General features: G+C 38.6%; 1 protein-coding gene across 1 annotated transcript in view; it reads right to left on the reverse strand.

The window, feature by feature from the left end:
* LOC308060212 (uncharacterized protein C8orf34 homolog) overlaps positions 1-27,838 on the reverse strand; it is a 273,979-nt gene that overhangs the window by 47,355 nt on the left and 198,786 nt on the right. Inside the window, exon 13 of the mRNA XM_080378682.1 lies at positions 1-27,752. This exon is cut by the window's left edge and continues 47,355 nt beyond it. Coding sequence (XP_080234808.1) covers positions 27,747-27,752 — 6 coding nt within the window. The 3' untranslated portion in view covers positions 1-27,746. The remainder of the gene's footprint in view (positions 27,753-27,838) is intronic.

Genomic DNA, 27,838 nt, shown 5'->3' on the forward strand with positions numbered 1-27,838 from the left:
TACAGTAGTGCCAAGAATAAGCATTATAACATGTCAGCAGCTTTTTATTGAATTAAAACACGATTTTCTAGGTACCAAGTACAGTGCAATTTAAGTGCTACTACTTTACACTTTCTCTGAGAACTTTTAATCTCAAAAGTTCTAAAAAACCCAAAATGTAAGTGAGATACAGAATATTTTCTTACCTCTGGGGTGAAACTGAGCAGCTGTTTAACATCACATACAACAGCACAGTTTAGGACAGCAGTTGCTAATGTGGGAAAACATACCCAGATGTTGACTCCTTGTCATTTTGGGATCACATCTTGCTTAGATATTCATGCTCAGAAGACTGAACTCTTTCATGCCTTTGAAAATTCTCTTTTTCCCTCAAATTCAAATATGAGAAGAAACCATTCTTTTTTTTCCACATATAAAAGCAAGATGTATATAAGGCTTTACTGACTTCTCAAAGTCCCTGGTCTCAAGGCTTTGATTTCTTGGACTTCAGTACTGTGGTGACGCATGCATGAGCACTTTGCACTAAAGGCTTTGGGAAAGAGGAGGGGAAATGACTTATTGCCCGTACTTACATGAGACAAGGCTCATGGAAAATCAGAAAGAGTCCTCACAAGGGTCACGTAGACATCCTTAAGGTCTGGCAGTTAATTTTGACAGCCAGATTAAAGGTTGTCTAAAGACCTGAAACTGATTTTCCAGGCTACATCAGTTTCAAATCTCCAGACTGTTATCTGGCTTAAGTTCTTTAAAATTTTATTTTTATGGGGTTTTATGCACAAAGCTGTTTTAAGTCATGTTGTCGCATTTATGTACGGAAGGAAACCCAACAAACTTGCCCAGGACTAATGTGTTCCAATAGGTGCCTCAAGTGAGGGATTCAGAGCAACAAAATGCTCCCAAGTGCTCTGCCTAACTCAGAAATTCAAACCCTGCTGTTCTACATATATAAAAAATGTATAAATATACTTATATGTAAAATATATTTTATATGCTGACTCAGCCACCACGCACACAGCTAGCAAGGTCACAAGAGTGCCGTACTTAAGAACTGCTACTCTAGACGAGGAAGCAGCTGGTTTGGTCCTTAACAATAACCAGTTCATTCAGACTGCTTGAAGATGATCTTCAGCTCATGCTGAAGCACTACATTTGATTTAAGATTTTCCACAGGGGACTGGTTCAGAGCTTAGTGCAAGCCTATACAGCTAGGCAGTGACTGATGTGTTGAATGCAAACAAGTCTGTCCATGGGTGCGCAGTTAATCTGGTGCCTGACTGACCAGGTAAATATAGCTTGGTTATGCCCTCAGTTTTCTGCTGGCACCACACAGAGTAAATATGACCACGGAGTAAGCTTAAAATATTTTTTCTCCCTGTCACAAAGTCATACTAAGTATTACTTTATGAGGGGATGCTGGGGTGCAGAATTTATTTCAATGTCTCATTTAGACATCCATTTTTGACACATCTGATACCGTTCCACACTTCTCCAAAGCCCAAACACTAAATGTTCAGTTTTACTTCACTAGTTCCAGCTAATCTCTTGTCCACAGGTTGCATTAGCAAGGCAACAACACATCAGTTAATAATGATTTACCAGCACAGTCCCAGAACAGATGTTACAAGGAGATCACCCATCAGGCGTGGCTTTGGGAGTTCCCAGTCAGAGCACACAACAGAAGACTGATCCCATGAGCCTGAGAAACAGATGATTATTAACGGGACTTATATGACCAAGTTTTTGGCTCCATCCTGTGAAGTTCAAGGACTGAAACAAACCTGGAAGAAGTTCACCACAAGGACTGCCAGGAGAACAGCTGCTTAGGGAAAAAGAAAAAAGCAGTGACCCACACTTCTTAGTGGAAGTGGGTGGAGTTCAGTGAATAGACAAAGTGCAGGCAGAAAATGAACTGAAAACTCTGCTGCTAAGTAACTGTGAAGTTTCGATACAAAGGTGATTCTGAAGTTCTGAACAAGGCAAAAAGTCTTAGAAAAAAACCTGGCTCTAGGAACCAAAGGGATATGATGTCCCTAATGACATCCCTTAAAAATAATGTGTTTTTTCATAGTAATGGTTTAAATCAGAGGCTTGGTGATGATATTTTAACCAAAGTTAACTAATACAGTGAAGTACAGATGCAGACCATATGGAAACCAAGGTAACCAAAGCTGTCAATACAAAGGGGCTTGTCTAACCTGTCCTACTCAAGGAGATGGAAATGCCTTCTGCAAGACAAGAAGTAACAAAACTTCTCTGAAGAATAATTTCCTTAGAGCCAAATCAATCAATTCATATTCAACACAGAAGTGTTTAAAAAAGAGCAGCAAAAGCAAAAAGCTAACTAAACAAAAGTAAAAATAGTTAACAATACCAGATCAAATCCTTCAGGTAGCCTGGGAGAGAATATGATGATCCAAAGAGTCTTACTTCAATTCTCCTTGCTAAACTAGCAGGAAAATTGAAAGGAGGGTAATAGCATTAGAAGGATGATATCAAATCTTTTTGCTTCGTTACCTCTCCAGAAAAGACCAAAGAAAATGGTCAGAGATTAGAAAACAGAGACAGAAGACTAGTTTACTGGCAAAGAGGGGAAAGATCATAGCATCCTTCGGTTACATGAAAACCTCTTGTCAAGAAGAGGACAATCAGCTGTTCTACTTGCTCATACTGGAAAGAACAAGTAGTGACAGCATCAAGGGTTAAACATTAAGAAAGAGCTTTGTAATAGATTTTCTGGGAAGGTCACAGAATTTCCAGCCCTGGCAAAAGGTTAGACAAACATCTTTCAGGAAAAAAGATAAGTATAGCTGATATTAGTTTAGGGACTTCATGACCTCTTGAGGTCTTTTGCAGGACTATTTTCTATGATTTGACAACTTAAGCAGTGATGAAAAACTTTACAGACTTTCCTTTGAACTCTTCAGATGTCACTAAGATTATGCAGACCCTTTATTCTAACAATTACTCATTACATAGATAATGAAGGCAAAGTTTGCAGGAAGAGATGACATCCCTTATTTTTCCAGCTACATCAGTCTAAAAAGATAGTATTTGGGTACATGTGCCTTTTTGAGAATAGCAGACAGGAAAACAATTCCTATTGTTTAAAAGGACTAAGCTGCTAGTTGGGGAAAAGCAGGTGTACTTTGCATTAGCTTTTAATATGAGGTCATGATATTACATCATTCTCATGGAAAGAGTAAATGTTAACATGCTGAAGCATCATATTTAACAGAAGAAACAAATTCTAATTAACATCTTCACTATTCCAGTTAAAAATGTACGTTCACCTCTACAGCTGCTGTATTTCATACTGAGGGAAGATGTAAGGCTTCAAGGGATAAATTTGTTCATGTGAGCTGAATTATGATTATTTTTTCCTAACATTAAAAGGGAAATGATATAAAGTTATAATGGTAAAATGGGGATAATGGAGATAGCAAGTATCATCCTTAGCATGTAGTCAAGGACTCTAGTGACACAAAGAGATAAGCACCAGCCTAGTCTGATCACATGGTTGCTGATCATCCTTCTGTAGGACAATCTCTCATACGTGCACTTGGTTGTGACAAATACGCATTGCCTGTGCATCCCTCAAGAAGAGAACAGCAAGGTCTGAGTTGCAAGAAGAATTCTTCCCTCCCATCTAAGCTCCCACCTGAGGATGTCAATGGAAGGGAGAAAAAGCCTGCCAAGGTTTGTTCATGAAACTGTCTTTGGTCTTCTTCAGAAAAAGGTGGTCATTTGCAAGAGCGTGCTATGCAAAAAAAATTACTTGTAATTATAAATAAACTCTCTGCTTAGAAGAAGAATGACCACTTCAATTGTAAGACAAAAACCAGTGCTGTTGCACAGTAGTGTACCTCCCACTTCACTCAAAATAAAACTAGACGCCATCAATATAAACTGATACATATAGGCTTCTTTACAAATCTTGTATTTCCTTCACATTGTTCCCTATTAAGTAATAAGACCTGGTCTTCAGCCTGGTTCTTTACTTTCTGCTTACACCTACAATGACCAGTGAAAAAAATTCAGGAGACCTTGCTAGAAACTGTATTCTACAAACTTTACACATCTATTAAGGCTGAATTGCCCTTATTCCTCCTAGACCAAGCTTTCCAGACTTTCTTCCTTTCAGGAAAACTTCCATTCCCTTCCCTTCTATCCCATTCCACTCCATTCCATTCCATTCCATTCCATTCCATTCCATTGTATTCTATTCTATCCTATTCTATTCTATTCTATTCTATTCTATTCTATTCTATTCTATTCTATTCTATTCTATTCTGTTCCGTTCCATTCCATTCCATTCCATTCCATTCCATTCTATTCTATTCTGTTCTGTTCTGTTCTGTTGCGTTGCATTCCATTCCATTTTCTATCCCCCAGTTTTGTATGGCCTTTATCAGCCCGGGTATGTACATACCAGATAACATTAGAAATTCAACCTCAGGCAATATCTGTACTACTAGGCACTAATTACATGACATCATTACAGGCCAGTCTATTAGATCAAACTTTAAGTAGACTTTTTCCTCCATTGCAAATCCCATGAAAGAGCTGATATTGCTGTTGAAATCCCTTTTATATGCAAATCAGCAAGTCTGTCTAAGACACAAACAAATATAATTTGTTAGCTATAGCCTAGAGACTCTGCTTGCAACATTTGGACAAACAGAAGCAGAGGCTTCTCCCTGATGATCTCTTTTACATAGATCAAAGACTTTCTAGCCTTTTATGGGATCCAGTTTAGGAATTAAAAGATGACTTGGCCTTATTCAAACATCAGACTTCCATAATACTTGGAATGGAATTAGAAAGCCTTAACAAAGCCTGTGGTTTAGAATTTGCACTTCTCCTTTAAGCTTAGAATCAAATCATATTTTCAATGTTAACTATGTTAAATAAAACAGTCTCTCTGCTAGTCTATAAAAAATTGCAGACATTTTAGTTGGACACAATCTCTAGTGTGTTTATCTGTTTGAAGGAACTATGCCCTCACTTCCAGATGGATCGAGTTCAGCACTTATTCAAATCAAACCAAGGCAGTTTACAGAACAGAAATTACATCCTTAATTATTATCTGTGTATTTTTATCTATGACTTGTAAATATGTGAGGTCAGCTGTACCTTTGTTAGAAAATAAACACAGGAAAAAAAATCACAGTGACTGAGCATGTGAAAAAACTTCCAGCTAAGCAAAGTCATTTTTGGAAGGAAAGCTGCAAAACTTCTCAAAAGGAGTTCCTGTGTAAGATGGCTGTGTGTTAACATGCTGCAGCAGCAACTGGCTCTTTAGCAACGTCTCCAAGACAGCAGTGGGCTTTGACACCCCTATAACCCTCTTCCACTAAACTGCAACCTCAAGTCATCATCCTGAGCACTTGTACTGCAACAGACAGAAGCGGGAAGGGCAGAACAAGCCCTGCAACACCAGCACAAAGCAGGATATGTCAGGAAAAGAATAACTCTGCAGAACACATCTTGTCTCTAACTCTGAACTTGGATTGACTGTGCGGGCTCCCAAATCCAAAATGGGCTTTCCAGTTCCTGAAAGCAGAACAGTCTTCTGAGCCTTTAGCACCCAAATCATTTTTGGTTGTACTATTTAAAGCAACATCTGCTTACCAGGCATGATTGACTGAAGGAAAAAACTCCACACATTTGTTAAACAAAATAAGTCATTATTGAGATAAGGTACCACTACATGGCAGTATGTCTCTACTGTAAAAAAAAAATTCTCAAGCTATTCTGTCACAGAATTATATAATAGGTTTTATTTTCCTTTTCTTTTGCCCATTTAACTTCATATTAAAAGCATCCTGTTAATTTAAATTTCTTCAGGGAAAAGGGATAAGTTTGAAGGTTGCTTTTGGCCAATTTGTGTATTGGTCACACACAGCAAATCAGATTTATATTTCTGTAGTTTCCACATGATAGGCAGAATAAGGAGAAAATTTTAACAGATAGAAAATATATTAATATTGTAACAGCGTCAATCCTAATGATTTCTGATCATTTCCAATCACTTCCTGATTTTGTGAAGCAAATTCAACAAATAATGTCTATTAATTTCCAGACCTAGCCAAATATTCTTGTCCATTATATTTTTTGCCAGAAGCCTGTTATAGAATATCCTTATTCATTACATACTACATGTCTGCCTACTCTAATAAACTTACAAAAGCTCTGAGAGAATAGAGGATGATAAAAGAAGAGCAGAAAAAAGAACAATATTCTTTTTATCTTCTCTGGATTCTTTGTAATGTCAGTTACCAATAGATCTCCTTTCTCAAGCAACTGGCATGTATTTTGTTCCAAAGACAGACCAGCAGAGCACCACGCACAGTAGAGCGTGGGGTGGAAAAAAAAAAACAAACCCAACAAAAAAATCCTGGCACCAATATCCTGAGAAGGTATTCCCAACCAAGCCAAAAGCCTGGTTTATAAAGCCCACAGGGATGATCATCCATCTAGCCATCTGCAGACCAAACCACATAATTCCTTTCTTCCTCAAAAGCAAAATTCATGTAAAGTCAGATGTGCAAGGAAAACAAAATCTTTGGTTCCAAAAAGTTTATGCAAACAAAAAGGATTTGTGGGCTCCACATCCCATGAATTTTTTTGTTCTGCTGCATTTTTATCTGCTGGGAAAAAATGAACACAGGACTCTGTTACGAACTGGTATTTCACAGAATTTCTTCAGAGTGCAATGCCGTAAGGTACTATGCTGCTGTTTGCCGTGTTTCAAATGAGGAAAGAAAATGAATAGTGCAAATGATAACAAACACTTTGCCTTCACCCACTCAAAAATCTATGGTTGATATATACACACAGTGTAAAACTTCGTAACTCCAAGACTGTCTGAGAAAAAACAGGTGGGTGCATGACCACAAAGAAGAACAGTGAGAGCCACTGGCCTGGCTGCTGTTTTGTGCTCTAAAAAGGTCTTCTGGAGGTCAAGCTCCCTGAACCTTGGGGTCCTGGACAGCAACCCCCTCAACAGACTTCCTCTCTCAGGAAATGCAAAAGAGCAAGCTCACCCCTAAGTTCAGCTGGAGCTACAAAACAGAAAGCCTATCCATGGAAAAACAGCTAGAAAGGATGTCAGAAAGTTGTGTAGGAAATTTCTGATTCCTATGCAGGACCCATTATGCCATGCCAGTTGAGACAAAATCCAGGGAGTGTCTTCTGCAGTGCTCCAGGTAGCACAGGGGGCAGCTGCAGTATGTGCCATTGGCAGTGTTTCTTATCAGTGATTCTGGTGCTTCATGGGTGGAAATGTGCTGCCATAGCAGCAAGGGCTGAACACAACAACAGGCAGGAATTAAGCTGAATTAAAGAATAATGCCCAGTCATTAAGTCCATTTTTATAATGCAGAATAACATCATTTAGTCTGCTGGAAGCAAAGGAGGTCAAATCACTTTCCAAACATTCCCTCTCCCGTAAAAACTTCTCAGTTATTTTGCTGCTAATGACTACCCATTCCTTCCTTCTTCTCTCCAAATGCTCTTTTGTAGTGGTCTTTCCTGTGATTTAGATACATTAGAATTTCAAGCATAAATAAGTACCTCACTTTTCTATCATGCCGTGTAAGTACAACACATTTGAACAAATAAGTGTTCATTCTTCAATTTTTAAATAGTTTTATTACTGATAATGGGAGTTTCTGTACTTATTGCCAAGGCCCTTCTTTAGGAATTGATTTTGAGTTTATATCACAGTGTGGTCTGGATTAATATTAACATCTAATTCAAAGCCACTTTTGTCTTGCCTTACTGGATTAATTTAATGCCTTTTTAAAGACACAGCTCTATGTGATATCATTACACTGCCAGATTTATAACAGCCAATGAAGTCACCATTATGGTTTCTCATAATTTTCCTTTTTCACCAATGGTCTAATATGCCATTAGTCCTACTTCTCAATTATGAATCTAGCTTCTGGACAGGTAACCTTTACATAGAATACAATATTTAACTCACAATAATGGTAAGAATTACTTTACAGTGACATTTTGATTAATAAACTATAAATCAGTATTACCAAATTTCAGTATACTTCAGATGCAGTAGATATGAGAAACAGTATTAAAATATAAGGGATAATAGTGAAAATGTTGTTGATGTTTCCGAAAGAACTATAGTTCTTTCCAATTTTTAAATCCTAGTTAAAAATCTTGTCATTTGCCCTGTTTGTACCTATTTGTAGCACAGGAGTTTCCTTGTATAAGGACATGCATATGAAATTATGTTCAGTAATATATGAAAAATACTTATTGTATATTAGGTTTTCTGTTCCTTCTACCCTTGCTGAAGTGTGATTCAATATGTTTGTGCTCCTTGTACTAAGTCTAACATCATTAGTATAATGAATAGATGTGAATTTAATAACTTTCTGTAAAAATATTAATTTTGGCAGTTCAAACACTTTCAGCTATAAGCTGTATCGGCTCAGTCATGTTTTCTCCTCCGGTTTCTCTGTGTTTCAGGGTGTCTTGGATGACAAGGATGGCCATACACCTCTTCTTTCTGCCCCAGTGTACTGTTTGAAGCTTTAAGTACTGAATCTTATTTCTTAACATTTAGACTTGTGAGTGTTGAACGGTGACACATCTTTGATTAATGACAAAAGATTCACATCACGAAAAGGTGGCAGATCAATAGCTGGCCATAGCCATCAGATAGGACTAGATTTTCTGTAAGAAGATGATTCTTTGTTGCAACAAAAACTAACAACCCATATATCTGTCTACATAGTTAATTTGCATAGATATACCTTAATTGGTTCTGAAATTACCTTCAGATCAACAGTCATAACTTTGGTGCCCTGGGCTAGTACAGCTGCAGGAGATAGATTTATGTTATCATGGTTGTATAACATTTTTGTAAATGAGGGAAAATAGCTTATTGACAACCTAATCTATGAACAGTATTCCTGTTCCAAACTTCAGATGTGTTTAAGAAATAAATACTTGTGTGTGGTCTTTCTTCCTGTTCCCTCCTCAGACATGATTCTGTTTCTCCAGGGATAGAAAAAGGAAAATGCTGGAAACATGGTTGCCTGGAGAAATAGCAAGTCAGAGAAACAGCTGAAAGAAGGAGGAAAAACATGACAGACAAATCAGACTGAGTACTAATCTTCAGACAAGATTGCCTGGATTTTACATCTATTATACTATTATGCACATTTTTCATTTATCAGATCTCCATTCTGACGATTCATTTATCATCTCTATACATTTAACTCCTCACAGTTCATTGCAGAGCTTAGATGAGAAAGAATGAAATGGAAGTTGCTCATTTCATAACATCCAAAGTATTTATGATGAGCACAATTGTGCTCCAGGACAATCACTTAACTCCTCTGTTTGCCACAGGGCAAACAGTTCCCCCCATACATTTTCAACTGTCAATGTGAATAATAAATAATAGGTTTGATTTTTATATTTAAAGTTTTCAATCCGGAATTAAATTTACAAAATTCCACCATATATAAATTTGCCTTCTAACTTACCTTTCAAAAAGAAAGATAGAAGGGAGGATGAAAAATAATTTTAGAAAACCCAACCATTCCTAAAACAAAAGTTGAGTATCAGTTACTGACCTAACTATATTTTGCACTAAAGGATCAAATGTCCCTATCCCTGACAACTAAAGATAATTAAAAAATACAAACATGAGCTTTGTCCTTTGTTGCAGGGTCAGGAGATACAATCACTCACTTAAACTATTAAATGTAATGCATACAGGCATAGGGAGATGAAAAGTGCCAGTTTAAATTAGCTTGACCTGCAGTGTTGACTCCTGGACAGATGGCATAATATACCCTGACTTCATTGCTGAGGCATTAGAAGTACACAGCAAGAGCCCATTGTGATATTAAGAAAAAGCTCAGAAGCAAACTCGGACTGAGATCCAAAAACCTGCTGGCCCCCTGTGAGGCTCTTGGCTTCCTTTTGCCAGACCTATTACAATATAGAATGAAGTCTCCTCCGTTTTAGCTAAAGCAATGCAGTGCTCAGGCAATGAACACTCATTTTCTACTTTGCCATCTACAGAGCGGGCTTTAGGCTGAGATTCAGAGTCCTAGACCAGGCTGACAAAGGGCAAACCAGTCAAAGTCAATGTATTCTTTCCAGAAGGAAAAGCTAACTGCACCCGAACCTCGCTGTTTGACAAAGCTGGCAATCCTTCTAAGGAGGAGTGTACAGGCATAAAAATTAGGTAGATCTGTAAATCCACATATAGTATGTCTCATGAGACAGCAAGTCATCTAAAGAAGTCTTTCTTCCCATAAATCTTTCTACTTTTAGCAGAAACTGAAGGATCTTCCCACACACATGCACACCAACCCACACATATTTTTTTTCAGTAGATTTTAAATTAGAAGAGAAACAAAGTGCTTATCCAACTTCCCTTTTGCATTCATTCTCAAAATCGGGAGGGATGTCTCTGAAGTGAATAGATAATTCACTGTCTAACACCCTGAGAAACAGAAGCAGGGGTATAGAGTGCAGAGCACTAACAAAATAGCCGGGTATATAAAAACAAAGAGCTAAAGGCTAATGGCATCTCAGCGAGTGAAAGGCAGTTAGGAACGAAAAGTAATTAGCCATTTTTACAATGCATGCAAGTTGGCATCGTGAAAATGGTTGGCTCCAAATATCAATGATTTACAACCATCTATTTCTTCACCAGCGCAGGTTTGCAGCTATGCACTTTGGGAATTTAGTTTTTATGGGCTCTAAGTGGGAAGGACACATCACAATACGAGTGCCCAGCATCCATCAAACAGGTCACCCACAGCTCTAAAGGTCATCTGGGTTCTGTTTTGTTATCTGGTCCCTTTAAAACCTAGAGAAAATAATAACCCTGAAATCTCCTCATGCTTCCTTCTCCTCCAAAGGCAGAAAGCATAACAAAGGGCAAAGAAAATTAAGAAAAGAGATGATGACATTAGATGAACCTTGCATGGAAAGGAGTTGTGGGATGCTTTGTGTGCCATGTTTGCATTACTTTGAATAGTCCTGCCCAAGTTTCTCATTCTCTTTAGCCATTTTTATGTACTGAGATAATCCTACAGGAAGCCAGATAGTGATTTATTCCATAAAATGTATCAGATTCAAATTGTTCCTGCCAGTGACCACACTTTCCATTTTTTGGGGGGGCCATAGCATAATCTCGTTCTTTTCCATCACCAGCCAAAATCTTTACTATTGTACAGACCATAAACCTGGGGAAGCTCTCATTTTAAAAGACGAAAATAACTGAAAAACAGGAAAACATTTTGTCACCTACAAATCAGCCTTACATGAAACTACAATGATTCAACCTCAAATCCTGGCAGTAATCTGTGGCTTTCAATACAGACTTCACTACGCTTTGCAGCTCCTCCAGGAACATCCCTTTAAAATTGTGTTCCACCTTTGATAAATGGCTTGCAGAAAGTCTGCACACCAAGAAACTGAGCACAAAGTGTGGTTTATTTTAAGCACAGAACATCTCTTAAAGCATGAATGATTTCTCCAAAATTTTAAGTGCATAACAAGAGAATAATTTGCATTCCTATGTCTGTTTTTTCTAAACAGTCTAGTAAAAGACATTTAATCCTACAGATAGTGCCTTGCCTAAAATTGGGCATCTGAGTAACAACTTTGGATTCAGCCTTCACCTAGCTAAGGCGTTCTGGCACCTGCTTTATTAACTTAAATCACCCTCTTAAATTTAAACATATTTAAGCACCAGCACCAAAAGTGTGGATAGTTTCCATCAATCTCTGAAGAAAAAACAACACACATTTATCTCCCTGACAAAATTTAATCATGCATATTAAAAACATTGGCTTTTATGACTAATGGAAAGTCAAAACATTTTCTCGGTGTATTATTTTAAAGGATTTGCAACACAGTGGAGCTTTCTGAGCAATCACAACACTGTGCATATATACCCTGATTTTTATTTATACCCTGATATCGCTGAGGCCGTGGATAATGGCCTTACTGTTGCAGTTACCATACAGACAAAACTTTTGCAGCAACCTTTGCCAAATATACAGTTTGGGCTAACAGGGAGCTGGAGCTGAAGGCCTAATCAGAGAGCACTCAGAGCAAGTGAGGGAATATTAAACGCTCCCTTGCAGTTCAGAGCGAAGAGAGGCCTCTAAGTAGGGCAGATCTCCATTCCTGGCTGTCAGAAGGCTGAGTTGTAACATGAGCTGGGCTCCATTTGCTTTTCCATTTATATAAAAACCTTTTTGTTTCTTTTGTTATAAACTTAGACCTCCAGAATAAAGCCTGGAGGAAGGGGGGAGGGGGAACACTTGCTGCCTGAAAGATGTAGTTTGTTGTTGGACCACCTTATGCGGCATACAGTTCCTAGCTATCTGCTGAGCTCACGGCAGCCCTCTGTGCCAGCTATAATCTCTTAAAAAATAAAGTAGTTGTCCACATCCAGAGAATCCATCCCAGTCCCTTCCCCCAAGAACTCTACATTGCAGAGGAAAGACTAAAGCACACCAGGAAAGCAGAGCAAGCATTACTGTTTCCTTTTACAACACTTAGAGAGTCAATCAGTCTTTAGGAGACATTTTAAAATGGGAAGACCTTGGCAAATCAAGACTTCAAAAGCAGCTCATGGCAGAGAGGAAAAAATCAATAGGATGGGAATAGGGTAAGCATATTAAGAAAGCTCTGCATTTGGCATTACTGACAGCAAAGGGAACAAGCCTTGGACAGAAGAAGATAAAGCTGGGAGAGGCTGTAAGCAAGCCATCTCCATGGGCAGCTATATCTGTCAGGCACGCTAAGGGGAAGTGCCTTGGTAATAAACAGGAATAATATACTGATCATGCAAGAACAGCATATATTGCCACTTTGCTACACTTCAAAGAGATTAGACCAAGAAGAATAATAATTAGTAGGACATTACAAGTGTTAATGTGGAAGATGATGAGTGAAAGCACAAATATAAGTGTTCTAGTTTTCTGCAGAAGAAGACATATTTACCTCTTAGTCATGAAGGGGGGAAGCAACACGGGTTGTGTAGATGTGTTGGTGAAGGGAACTATAAAGAAATTGAAAGACTTTACTCAGCTGAGACTTATGAGTAGTAATAAAAAATGGCAGATATGTTCTTCATAAAATCAGTATTCATCATTGCTTTTATGAAGAACCCTTATCACTGCTCCCATTTTAAGGAAGGAAAAATGATGTATAACTCAGCGATACAAATCACCCGAAGCTGCCGAGGGTGGCACCACAGGGGCAAGAGCAGAAGAATGGCGCTTGGAAAAACGCACAGCGTTTCACCTGTGAAGCTGTATTCCCACTGAAGCCAAATGCATCCGTGGCTAAAGGGAACACAGAGGGAGAACTCTTTTGCAATAAGCAATGTGGAATGCATGAGGAGAGAAAATGAACCCTCAGGTGAGACCTTCCTCTACTCCTCTCCATTGGGCAGGTCGAGTGCTACATACAGGGACTAAAAAAACCCTCAGTCTTCCTCCAAGCATAAACTATTCTTTAGCTATTAATTTACTCCGGTTGTTTTATCTCAGGCCTGTAAAGGCAACAAAACCTGAAAAAAAGAGAGACCTACAGTAAATAACTGATTACTAGATCACTACTTAGTGCTGTACCTGGTTTACTTTGCTAAATTTAAATCGAAAGAAGGAAAGATGGATCTCAAAAAAGAGCAACTCCAGTCTAGAAAGCCATGATATGATTACCTCTGTGTTTTGTATGAGCTCTACAACTTCAGCCATCAAAGGAATTGAGCAAAGTTTCCAAAAGATAAATAGCCAAGAAATTTCAGAGATCTGCCGTGATAGAAACTTTTATTTTTAAGAGTTACCTCACATGTGTCCTCTCATTCAAAAACTACATGGGAAAGTTCCCCATCACAAACACTTCAGTCATTATCTACACTGTCAATATTTAAAGGCTATATATTTAAGGCAGAGGAGAAAGAACCATAATTGATAGCACTGAAGGTGGTAGTTATTCCAGGATTAAATATATGCACACCTCTGCCATGTGAAATGCAGGTAGTTTATTACTGCACATGCCGGTGAAAAATCTGCTCAGAAAGACATGGAAGTAGTGTAAATACATATATGTACATTGAGGAAGCTAATGAAAATATGAAGGCAAACACAAAGGAAGAGCCCTGTTGCTCAGAACCTGAAAACTGCGTGACATCTACCACTGCAAGCCCCAGTGCTTATGCGTATAAGCTTATAAATATAAGGGCTGAATGCTCATAAGGTTGGGAAGAACTTAATATGACCTATCACTTGGATAACAGGTCTGCCATGCCTTGCTTCATTTGAACCTCTCTGCTTCCCCCACCACTGGACCTGAAAGATCTCAGGCTGGGGGGCTGCGATGGTCTGAGGTGAAAGGAAAACAATGGAAGAAACAGTTTTCTTTTTCTTCGCTCTTATGAACCCCACAGGGACCCCAAAATCACATTTTATATCAGATTCTGAGGGATGAGTTTTCAGCCAGTGTTCTGTAAAACATGCTTTTTCATGTTATAAAACCAGAAAAAGCCAACAGCTTTAACATTTTAAATTCTATTTTGTAAAAATGGGCTTATTTCTATTATCCCCTCAGCTCCCTTTTATTTTTTTTTTTTAATAATAATTTCCAAAGCCTATAGGGACAAGTTGGACATTTGGCCAAGTTTCAATATGACATTTTATAGTTGAGATAATATAAACTTCTGTAAAATGAAGTAGCAAAATGCTGCCAATTAGCTCTAACAATAACTGGAAAGGACAATATTGCCTCTGAAATAATCTCCTTTCCTCTACTTGTTATTAACAAGTTCTGAGCGAGATTATGTTTTTATAGGTGCTGTTTATCTTGGGCTTCTCATTGCTATTGATTTATAAACATATAAAACATATCTAAGTATTCAATAGCACAGAAATATACACAGTAAAGTCTCAATCCTCTGTCATACTTCTTTTCAGTTGCACAATTCCATTCACTTAATTGACATTTTCCTGATTTATAAACCACAGAAGTAGAGCAGAATCTGATCCACAGAGCAATAGGATCTTTCTCTGTAAAATTCGGTTTTAAATGTTAAATAGTCAGTGCCGCAATGATCAAAAGATGCCACAACAGTAGCAGCATCTCTGTTATTCTGAAATTTTCTTGCTTGTAAACTTCAGACAAAACCTCTTTTTGTTTGTTGATGTGAGCATTTTAACAGGAAACAGGAGTTCAGCCACTAAAAAGCACTTTTTTTCCGACACAAATTTCACCATTGTACTGTGATTGACAGCCATCCCAATGTCTATAAACAACCTACAAGCCTCCCAAATTGACCATTCAGTTCCTGCGTCCAACATTTAAACACTGAGTGGTTTTTGCGCTCAATAAAATTCCTTTTCATTTCACCCTGGGTTGCCATGTCTCTTCAAACAGAGACAGAAAAGCAGTGCTCTGTGTCAGACAGATTTTAATTTTCAGTCCTCATCCATTCGTACAATGTAGACACAAGCAAACAAACCCTACCCAAAGCCTAGCAACCCGCAGTTTAAACAGTCAATGCGTATGAGCTACGGGATGAAGGCCTGGACCTGTTCACACATGAATAAAGAAGATTAAGATTTTCTTTCAAAGACATGAAGCCTTTTTGACAGCCTGTGTCAACAGCGCTGTCTGCCTCTCAATGTGAAACAGTCTTCTATCACAGGTTCCCACAGGGAGGTCTTGCTTATTAGCATGCTTTACACTTCCATTCCTTGTCAGTATTTAATTTAAGAATAAGGGTGCAAAGTTTTGCAAACTCTTACTTACCCACAATGAAAGGATAACTTACTGGAGACGTTGAAAGGAAATACCAGCTAACATGAACACCTACAGGGTACACTTTTAAAAGAGGATAACCTAGAAGGAAAAAAAAAAAAAAAAAGCAGTGGATGCAGGCGTGTTCTCTATTCGCCACTTATGTGGAAATACACCAATAAATTCATAATCATAGAGTGTCTTTTTTAGCAGGTTAATTTTGTAGATTGCCCATCAGCCTATATTTTAAGCGAAACACACGTCTTGCTGTGCAGGGCAATATTTCAACTAAAATTTTGGACGTAAAAAAACCCCAAAACCCAAACAGCAAGAATAATACTGACAGGGTTCATATAGAAGCACAAGACTGAAAGGGATCTCCAAAGTCATCAAACTGAGTCCACTGCCATCACAGGCAATATGACATATAAACCTTCTCAAAAAGTGACCCAGTGCTCTTCTGAAACAACACTGTGCACAACAAAAAGCCAAAACCATGATTTTCATCGAAGAGAAAGATTAGTCCTGGCTGAAACTATTTAGATTCCATTTTTCTGAATGAATTACAGCACCAATTCACCATTACATACTGACCGTATCATATTGTTTAAAATAAAAATATTCTAAGACTCCAATCTTGCAAGCACACCTAGGGAGCTGTTTAGATAAAGCGAATGGTCCCAGTGAAGGTAATAGCATCATGCAGATGTAGAGCACATGCAGCTTTCTGGATTATGGTTTAAATTTCTGGAATTAATAGGAAAAAAATATACCTCCTTCAATACTGGTATAACCTTTGTTTTAAGGAACAAACGAAAATGTCGAGTCCTGTATTAGCTCACTGCTTGGGTAGGACCACAGATTTGTTACCAATTTGATCATCTAGCTTAACATTAAGATTTTATTTTGAAATTATCACATGACAAAGTTAGAATGTTCAGGGCAAAAAGCTATTTCAACAAGGAACTGATTATGTCTCAGTGAAGTGGGAAAAGCTCCAAATTTATCTCAATATTGAATTTAACACGATTAAATGAGAATGGTGCTGAAAGCCAAGTCATAATCTATATCATGGGAAGCAAGATATCAGGCAGGAAAATTATAAAGATTTTTTTTTTTCAAAATTGCTAAGATTTTTTTTAAGGTTAAAAATACTTTCCATCGGTATTTTTAGGGATTTTTTTTTTAAATCATGCAGCTGAAATAAAAGGAAATTAATTTTTTATGGCTCTAGTGTAGAATTCAACATGATATACAGAAAAGAGCTGAATGACCTTGTAACTAGAAATAAACAGCTGAGACATGGATCAACATCTAATGCATCAAAAATCTTCCTTTAAAGCTATGTACTGTACATAATAATGAATCATAGTCTTTCACAAGTATCTGCTTAGCAGATGCTTTTTAACAGTATTCCTGATTTCTTTCCCACTGTCTGACGATCGTAATTGAGTGTGTGAGAGCTAATACAATTACACCAAAGAGGTACTTCCTTTCATCCTGGTTTAGTACATCCCAAATAAATATTCTAGGTTTTTAATTAGTTATTTTTAAAGCAGTACACTTCGAGTTCTACAATTTCATTCTAGCCAACATTTATTTCTGTCAAGCAAGTATGTGACTTGGTGCACTGCAGTTATAATTCATAACATATTTAGTTATGTTCTCAAAGCTACATATTTGTTTAACAGAAATAAATGTCATTTCAAGTTTTAATTTGCTAAAGTTAAATTTGTCTAGACATCAAGAGAAAAGTTACATAGGTCCGAAAACAAAGACAAATAAGTAAAGAAGAAGAACAAATGCAGTATATGTGCAATAGTCTGGATTTTATTCTCTCCAATGTCAGTTATTTATAGGTATTAATTCTGAGAAGGAACATTAGGTTCTAGCAACAGTTAGTGGCAAGCCTATAAATAAAGCATCGTTCTACTATAGAGACAAAAAAAGCCAACAAATAAAATTGTTGATTTTTGTTTTCTGATCAGTTCTTTAAAGTTATAACACAAAAAATAAAAGCATACGTCTCTGCCTTTGCATCTTTTTGTTTCTTCTTTTTCTCCCCACAAATTAATTTATTCACTGTCTCTCAGGGTCTCAGGATGCAGTCTTTTGTTTTCCTTTGTTTTATTGGAGACAGATGCATTGCTTGGAATCAAACACACTTTATAGGTTTAGATGTACAGTGCATACTATTTGCAAAAAACACTCTCAAAGCAGTTTGGAGACCCCTGCATAATTTCAGTCACAGGCAAGGGACTCATCAGAACCACCACATTTGTTAAAAAAAAAAAAAAAAAAAAAAAGTGCTACCCCCCCCCCCCCACACACACACACGCGATCTATTGGTTTTGAAAAAAAGGGAAATTTAGTGATTTCCTGACATTTTTGTGTTAATTTTCATCACCAAAGAAGCTGCATAACCAAGTGCAGCAGCAGAGAAATTTTGCAAAGCCTTGTGACGCCCGCTTTCAACATGGCTGCCATCTCGCCTTATTCCTTCCCAGCTGACCTCAGTGGGCTTCGATTTTGCAAATGCTATTTCTAAGCCTTTGTTCTTAATGGGATGCTATTGCCTCCATCTCCCGACCAGTTAGAAGGTCATCCTCCTCCCTGGGGGTATTTGGCTTTTCTCTCCTGAAGCAAAATGGGAAATAGCCACCCTTCAAGCGATTCTCAAGAAGTTTCTCTGAAGCATGGGATCGGAGGGAACGGCGGTGAGGTTATTTCCTAACTTTACAGCCAGCAGGAGTAAATGTGACCATGTATTTAAAATACTTCTCAGAAGTCCACACATGCACTAGATCCACTTGATAAAGTAGGCAGGAAAGAGGAAGAAACTTGTTTTAAGTGCATGCCTGAGCGACAGAAGGGAAAATTTAGGAATGTGTGTCAGGGGATGGGGAGTTGAGAGAGACAGGGGAAAGGCTGGCAGATGGTGGGGGGAGGGAGTACGGGTGTTACTTAACCATGAGCAGCTACTCCCACTCACTTTATCTGAGGTATCTTTGGAAGGTACTAGTTTAACATGTAGGCAGGACTGGTGGCTGCCAAAGTAAAGATTTAGCAAAATTTGTGTGCGACAAACATTCTGGCAGTTTGAGATGTTCCAGTCATCAGTGAGACATCCAAGACCTGGTCATGCAGTGGGAGTGTGTACCAGTGCTCCAGCTCTCAAACCTGGAGGCAGCACCCTGGTGCAGATGTGCCCTTACCAGCAGTTGACACAGACATGCCAGGCTGTCCCACAGACACTGAAATTCCACAATCATAATCCAACTGTTACTGTACGGCACATGCAAGACAAAAATAGAGTGAATTGGATGTTCTATTTTTTTTTCCCCTGTAACTTCATGTTTGTAATGAAACAAAAGGCTCACATGGCTCACAGGATTTCTTCTTTTTACTTTAAACTACATGTGGTACACCTATGCATGCTCAGGAAAAAGAAAAAAAAAGACACATTCTGATTAAGGTTTTGATTTTTCTTAATGATTTATCAAAACAGTGAAGTGTTTAAATTGAAAACCAAAATCACTTATTTCGAGATGCTATTGCAATATTTCACATCTTTTTTCATTCACTGAGACCCCTGCTCAGGCCATCACTTCCCCTGGAGTTCCATAAATTCCTCCCTTGGTACATAGGCTATGAGATTGTAACACCCCTTGGCAGCTTTTAAGAAAATTTTGGGTTGAGCGCTGAAATGTTTCTGTACCCCCAAATGGCATCTTAAAGTCAATCACCAAGTTTCAAAGCTGGCAGGGCGTCAAGGTGATCAGGATTCATGCCCTTCAGAGCTAGTGCTCCCTGACACCAACAGTTCATAAACAGTATTTCACAGTTCACTCTCAGTCAAGAAATTTAAAGGTAGTTTTACAAGCAATCATATTCCAAACATAACTGAAACTACCTTACGGTTCTAGGATGTGTCCCAGCATCAGTGATGAATTGCATGGCATCTCCAGATTGCCCAGCTACAGGAACACGATATGAAATGTGAGGTTGCTCTGTTCAATTTATTATCACATCACAATCCTCAGACCTTACTTGGTGGCACTGGGAGCATGGCCCTTCTTGTCTTATTCAGCCTTGTTCATAGTGTGAACGTGGCCCAAAGGGTTAGGTCATCTAGCTGGTATCTCAGGTAAGAAAGTGGAGAGGGATCAGTCAGGTCAAAATTAAGAAAGAGAAGTTCTCTGCCCTCACTGCTATAAGGCTGGTTGATCCTGTTTGCCAGGGACAGTAAATTCCTTGGGAAGATTTCAGCGCAGTAATGAACAGCCTTCCTTTTGCCACACAGAAAAACTGAGAGAAGGGAAGAAAGGGACAGCAAAGACTGTTTATGCCACCTTTGTCCGTGGAGCCACGGCCAGAGGATACCAGGTGCTGGGTCGCTTTTTAAGCCTCCAGCCCTCTTAGGTCCTGAACTCCACTCAAGAAATGGAAGAAGGGTGCAGCGGTAGCTCCGGGCATGTGAACTTTGAAGAACCTCCATCATACAAGAAGAAATGCTGATAATACCTAAGAAGTGGTGGTACCTGCAACAATTTTGTAGAATGGATTTGTATGTTGGACCCAGTTCAGAGTTCGGCCTTATTCCATAATCTTTCAAAATTCTATATCAGGTTATGTTCTGTGATCAAGCAGATTCCCAGTTGTCCCAGTACTTGTTACCCTCACCAGAAAGGCAAACAGGGGATAACAGTTGTCTAATGTTTTCACAATTCATACTGTATTTGACATTCATTCAGTTTACCCATCTTGTTCCTAATCCTAAAATACTCAACTTTAAAGCAGGGTATTTTCCAGATTTTTACAACTCCATAACATCTGCACCAAATATTGTGGGAATGCTTTAACCCAAGTTCCAAAATTATACATGATTTAATAAGAGAGTTGTTTATGTTGGTTAAACAACAGTCAGCTATTGAAAACAGATTCATGGAAGATGAACAGCTTTAGTACGTGAAATGTTTAGGTTTACTGCGTTGTGCTTAAGTATATTTAAATATAAGTTATTAAATTAGTTTGCTAAGATAGCTTGGCCTTAAAAATCTGTTTGGGGACTCTGTATAGCATTTGATGGCATGATGCTAAGCCACCTATTAGTGTTTTCAAGTTAATCTGAAGAGTAACTGATAAACAGGAACAGCACCAACAGGAAATGTTAAACAGTTATTAATGTGTTTATCTGAGAAGTTTTCCTGTCTGTAAATACAATTATTTTTGCATTACCACTGATGACGATTGACTGTGGTGAGTTTAAAGGTTTCATAACTATGGCTCCACTTAACACAAGTGATCATTACGCCAAATTTTGCAATACAGCCTAGATTTGGTTGGTTTATTACCAGAAAAGTTACTTAAGGTCCCCAAAGAAGTACAGTGCGATCTCTCTTTGTGAAATAATTTCCTTTCATGGTTCCCACTCCATGTAAAGTTCTTTTCTTTGCAATTTCTATGTAGTTTTACAAAGCCATAGTAAAAAGCAGTTCCTGCTTCAGCATGCCAACAATGTTAAACATCAGAAATATATTGGATAAAACATGCAAACAAAAGATGGGACTAGTTAATACCGAGGTATCAACAATTAATGACTTCTTTACACACTGTTCTTTTGCATGCACTTTCCTGCAAGTACCTCATCTATAGACTAGTGAGTGCATAGACTGTCTTTACAAAGCATTGCCAGCAGATGAAAAATAAGGAGTCGAAGCCGGGGGTGGGGTGTGGGGGGGCCAGGGAGCGGGGGGAATTATGTACAGCCATTAGCAAGATATCTCTCACTTGGAGAATATGTAAGAAGGCAGATGTCATGCATTTGCTAAAGTATATTTCCACCTGTTCGCTATTCCCCATCCTCACATCCTCACACACAGCTCTGCATTCCTTCGCCAGGGTAAAGGAGAGCTTAGCTGCATTAACATCAGGGTTGGGAATTTCCCTCCAGTGTTCATTTTTCTGTGAGACAACATATTCCTTTCTCCTTCAGCAACACTTGGCTCACTGATGGGAGAGTGTGACAGAATTTGGGTAAGAAGGCATCCAAGGTTTATAGCCCATAAAGCCAACTCTTCCCACTGCTCTCTGCCAGCCTCCTAGCAGATGTTATTCTGCAGGTAGTGCCAGGGTCCAACTGCTGCTCCTGTTAGAAAAAGCCATTCCGCTCACCTGCTGGAGACAGGAGCTTTGCTATGACTATGACTACTTCTGCAGCCAGCTCATTTACTCTAACTAGAACAATCCAATCTCTCCCCCTGGGTTAAAGGACCCAGCACCACAGGAGACACAGATGCCTTACTGGATAGCTGAGACCTGAGCGTGGCTAGACAGGAATTGCAGCCACCTGTTTTTCACACAGACACGGCTTTTCTCCTGCCAGGGAGGCAGGTTCAATGTGACTTCCGAGAAAACACCATTTCATGAAGTGCCAAACCATGCAGTGGCACTCTTCTTTCTTTGCTCTCTGCAATGCGAAGCAAATGGTCCAGTTTCTGCCTTGCCAGATGTAAGGCTAATTGTGTCTCAGCAAATCCACAGAGCAGCAGCAAAACCGTGTGCTGAGAACAGATATCAGGCAAGGTAAGAGGGAAGGGAGGAACGCTGATGCTTCTTCCTCTGCAGTCATCAGCAAGCATGGAGATTTGAGCAGTTCTCTCCCAGAACACTGAAGCTGATGTGGCATGGCCACAACAAGCCATGTAAGTGGTGAACCAAGCCTGGCCCATACCCAATAGGGTCATAAAACCAGAATAATTACAAGTAATCCAGTCCCAGATTAGCATCACTAAAATCTTTGGCACTACCACTTATCACAGCTACTTCAACGCCCTGCGTAAGTTCTTTTTTAATATTGACTCACACAAAAATTTATCTTATATTTAAGCAATAACACAAAGCCTACTCCACAGTTCTGACATTCATTCTTTCCCAGTTTCAACAACAGCTTATCATGAATTATCAGTCAGGATGGGATCACAGCACAGCTGAGGACAGTCATGAGAAATCTGAAGTTGTTTGGAATGTTTAGTAGAATAGCAATGGAACACAGCTGAAGAATACAGTAACAAAAATCATAAAGCCTTATTGTCAGTACTGGAAAAATCAACTTTTATGTAACTAGCCCCACCTCTAACAAAACATTAACTTTTTCCACAAATGAAATATTGGGTGATTTGGTTGTTGGGAGTGGGCTGAGGTCTGATATGCCTGGTTAGTCTTTGGTGGGTAATTCATTTGGATCCTGAACACCTAAACCAGATGTTTGTATTTAATAGGTCAGTGAGCCTCATAGGCAAGTCATTATTTAATAGTAGAATCGGGTATTTCAACATGTCTCTCTCCTTTTCCACTACCAAGCAGACATAGTGTCACACATACATACTTTTATCACTTGTGTGCAGCACACTGTAGGCATTTAATAGCTCTAAGAGTTGTATGTAGAAGACTGATGTAATTTTTTGCAGTTTATTAGAGCTCTAAATGTAGGTTTATAGGATACAAAGGTTTAAGTATTCTATATCTGGGGCAGATTCAGAGGCGAAGCAAAAGAAGAAAGTCTCGTTTGGAATATAATACAAGTGTGACACAAGTACCACGACAGTCAGCTGTTAAGTCCTCCTCCTGACTAATCTGAATCACGGTTGTATTCATTAAATTATGTTCACAGCTAGATACTGCACTGAGCTGTCAGCCTTTATTTAACGTGAATCTGGAATGAGTTTATCGTAAGCCTGAGTTCCAGGTCTTTTTCTTCGAATGTTCGTTTTCTTCACTGAATTATTTTGGATTTAGTCCAGTGTAATATGGTAGGGTTTGGCCTGTCATTGTTTCAGAGATTACAGCACTTTCAAACATTGAGTTGCAAATGAACCTGTGATATCCATAATTTATGAAGAAATATGTTTATCAAGTAAATTCAGATATGTATACAAATACATAGAAAACAGTCAAGAAGTGTAAATTTGCCTGTTTTTCTCCATTCTAGAAGCCACCAAGTCTTTTTAAGTAGAGTTTCCAAAGTGACAGGGCAGAATTTGGCTCCAGAATGACCACAAAGACAAAATAATCACTATTCTGAATACCAAATTCTTTTGTTTGTAAATGTTATATGTTTAAAAGAAATTCTGAATAGTATCTTTATTCAGAAAGATATCTTTGTATAATCCAGAGTTTTATAGTAGGATAAACTCCTGAAATGACATTTAAAGGTGGTGTTTAAATTAGAATAATAATTTATTAATATGAAAGAACAGATAATTTTAGATACATGATTTAATTCAAATTAGATATTTAAATCCAGTAATACAAGTGTAGTAGATAAATATTGTCACATGTTGACAACAATGTTGTCAATGTTGAAACAAATATTAGAGTAAATATGGAGTAAATTCATTGGAATCCCCAAATTCACCACATGTTAAACATGAATGGTAACAATGCCTAATTGCCCAATTTTTTTTTCCCCAGTAAAACACTGGTTTGAGTTGCTCAGAACTGTGCCATAGTTGAATTGTTCATGCTGGAGTATGTCCTGCTGCTTGCTCCCTTCAGGCTGTGTTCTTCTGGAGAGTGTCAGCTTAAATGGTTCACCCATTTCCAGGGATAGTGATAAGGTTAAAACGGTGCTGTCCATGTAAAGATGCTTCCAGGTGCCTCATGAAGGAAGTCTAGTATCCTTCCCATTTGGGGCAGGGGCATGAATCTGCTCGGTAGGTTTCCTCATACAAAAATCTGTGGCAATTAAAAAGCTGATGGAGAGAGCTCTGGAAAGCACATTGCCATGTGCTCAGCACAGTCAGCTGGACCCTGGCAGCTAAATTCCCCAAGGACCCTCCGGCCTTGAGCGTGCCTTGTTCCCACACAGCTCCTGTGTGCTGCCCAGGGGGCAGAGCTGACAATGCTCCTGGTTCTAGCCCATCTCTTGCACCATATTAAATTTTTCTTAAAATGCCAACTTCTGAAGTCCTGCTGAGCTTAAAAGAATCTCAGCTGCCAGTATTTTTTAAAGGTTTCCAGCACTCGCTATTACAATGCAAAGCCTACAAACACAGTGTGAGTACATGCTGAAATCTCAAAAAAAAAAATTGAATATAAACTCAACAACCAGAAAGTCTACTAATAAGAACTGAAGTTTTTTTGGTTTTGGGTTTTTTTTTTTAACACAGTCTTATGACCTTGAAGGCAGTTTCATGATAAGTTGTGGTCTGCCTCCTGATTTTTTAAATGCTTGAGGCTGAGAATACTGGAAATATGCATGCGTTTCCCTGGGAGAAGCACTGCAAGGGCCACAGTAGTCTTGTCATGCAGTTAGCCCAGCACTGGAGACAGAAAACCACTTTCCATTCAGCAGGCATGCCATTCACGTTGGTGTCCTGGCAGTAAAGGAAGAAACAACCTGATCCAAGGGGAAGGAGAGACAAGGAACCAAAAGGCATGTGTTGAGAAAGGTCAGAATCAGAAGCTGGGGGTCTGGACCAAAGCAGAAGGGAACAGGAGGGGGCTGGGAAGTGGAAATGAACATGTCTACAGGCAGTAGTGAAATTGCTCCCTTCATAAATTTGGGGAGAAAAGTGGCAGTCCTGAGTCCCTCTGTAGTGCAAAGAAACCCACTGCTGTGAAAAGCCAAAACGAGTGGCTGCATGCTAGGTAACAGCCAGCCACTGCCACCACGGGCAACTTGGACCCCTGAGATCTTTGCTGTGTTCCGACTTTTCTAATCTTGCTAGCTCTGCAGTTGTGGGCAGGCATTCCTTCCCCTGCTCCATCCCTCAGTTTTCTGTGTTAAAAAAGCACATGCAATAGAACCCAGAAAAACAAAAAGCCCCCCCCAAAGTGAAAAATGTCAGACCTAAGGTTGCTACGAATCAACTCTTTGTACATGTTCATTATGGCAGTGTCTAACGGCACTGTTGCCCATTTCTTCCGCAGACTGCTTCATGTGACTACAGGACAACAGCCACGTGGCTGGCTATTCCATACTTTTTCTCAGATTAATGTATTAAATATGGGATAAGTATTTATTACTCGTCTTTGACTTCAGTCCTAATGTTAGTACTATCATAATGCTTCACAAATACGTATGATTTTCCTGAAGAAGTTATCTTTCCATTTCTTACAGCCGGTGCTGGGATTGGCAGTAGGCAGCTGTGAAAAAGTTAAAATTATTTGATCATCATTTTATGAAGAACTCTGTGGCAGAAACAGATGTAAGTGCTGGTTCATTATTGGAGTGTTTTTCAGCTTCTTGTAGTACTAATATTGTCCTTTCTTTTCTTGAAAGCCTCTGTTTTATTCACTGACACCTTTCAACTTCTGTAAAAATATATCAAGAGTTCCCATAAGCAGACTCATGCAATAAATCAGGTGACCAAAGCTCTGTAGATGCAGGGCTAGCTCCTGCTCTTGGGATTTCTTTTTGCAGGTTATATTGGCACTGTGACTTCTGGCTCTGAGCCCGGGTGCACAGAGATGTGTGCCTCCCACCTCCCCCTCCCAGAAGGATGTCATCAAGGTGACCCTGCAAGGTCCAACCATCTGGCTGTATGGAAGAACAGCAATTGACTGGATGGAAATAGTCCAGCCAGAGCTGGCCTAAGTTGGATATTGCCCTCATAAGTATACTACATCCTGTGCACTTAACAGTTATTGCAATTATCATCTAATTAAAGAACACCATAACATGTATGAGTAGGTTGAATTGATATTACTTAGGCAGCTTTAACCCCAGGAATTTTTAACTTCTGAGTGTCTGACTTGCGATCTTAGCATTCCTGTAGTGTAGGGTTCTGGATGTAACAGTCTCTACATATCTGACAATATGTTTCATGCTTCATTTGCCAGAACTGTTATGAACTTTAAGTCAACACATTAGGAGCATGTTTCTGTTTCAGTGGCAAAAGGCCAGCTTTTAATTTCACTTATTTGCCACTGGCTAAACTGTGTAATTTCCTAAACATTTCTTAATTTCTAAAATAAACGTCTAACCAGTATTGCAATATACTAAAACATACTGTTCAGATGACGGTAAGGAAGAACAGATATATGTAGGTAAAGCATTATATATAGGGGAACTAGAGGTTTCTACTCCATTTTTATTTTGACAACACAGGGTGAAAAAATTTGTATATATTCCTCTGTGTTTCAACTTAAATGTTATTTTGGGTTTGGTTCTATTTTGCTTTGAGCAGGATTCTGTTTAATTGGCTTTGCAGTTTTGTATTCATAACATACAATGTTACAGAATTAAAACAGCAGCACAAACTACAAGGTAGTTTGACTGTTCCTAGAAATATAGGTAATACAGATTAACGAGATTTGGTTGTGATTAATAGAACATTTGGCTAAGGACAGATTATAATGTTAAGAAGTCAGATGGTTTTACTTTTTCTCCAGAACAGTGGATTAAAGACTCCAGCATTGTTCTTCAGCAGTGGCTATCTCCTACATTCCCTATGTATGCTACAGACATTCACTTGTAGAGCATCTCTTTATTTTTAGAAAATCTCCTCTAATGTGTTACAATTTTTTTGGTGAATTCTCTGCAACATTTGGGGTTTATTGACACCAGCGTGCATTTGTTCACAACAGCAGGTCTCTGGTTGGTAGATCCACTCACAGTAAAGTTAAGCTTTCTAGAGGCAATGGGGGCAGTTGTGATAAGAAGAAAAATAAGAATTAAATGTAATCTGTCATCAGACTGTAAATGTAAATCAGATTGTAAACATAACCTATAAACAGAATTTGTTTGGAATGGCAAGGGAAATATTCTTGCTAAATATGCACCAGATTTACAGTGAAGCTTCTAATACTCACATGAATGCTAACATCTTCAAGAAATGGGCTTTTCCTTCTTCATGACTGAAGGTCTGGTTTATTGCTGACTTTGATTACTCAGGTATTGCCATCATCACCTCAGCGGACTTCACACCCAGAAGTCATTCCTAATTAAAAAAAAAAAAAAGTCTGACCTTCTCCAAATTGATATTTTAATTCATTTTCAGACTTTTAGAGTAATTCTTAATTAAAT

Source organism: Falco punctatus (assembly GCF_963210335.1).
Source record: "Falco punctatus genome assembly, chromosome: 3".
NCBI classification, from domain to species: Eukaryota; Metazoa; Chordata; class Aves; order Falconiformes; family Falconidae; genus Falco; species Falco punctatus.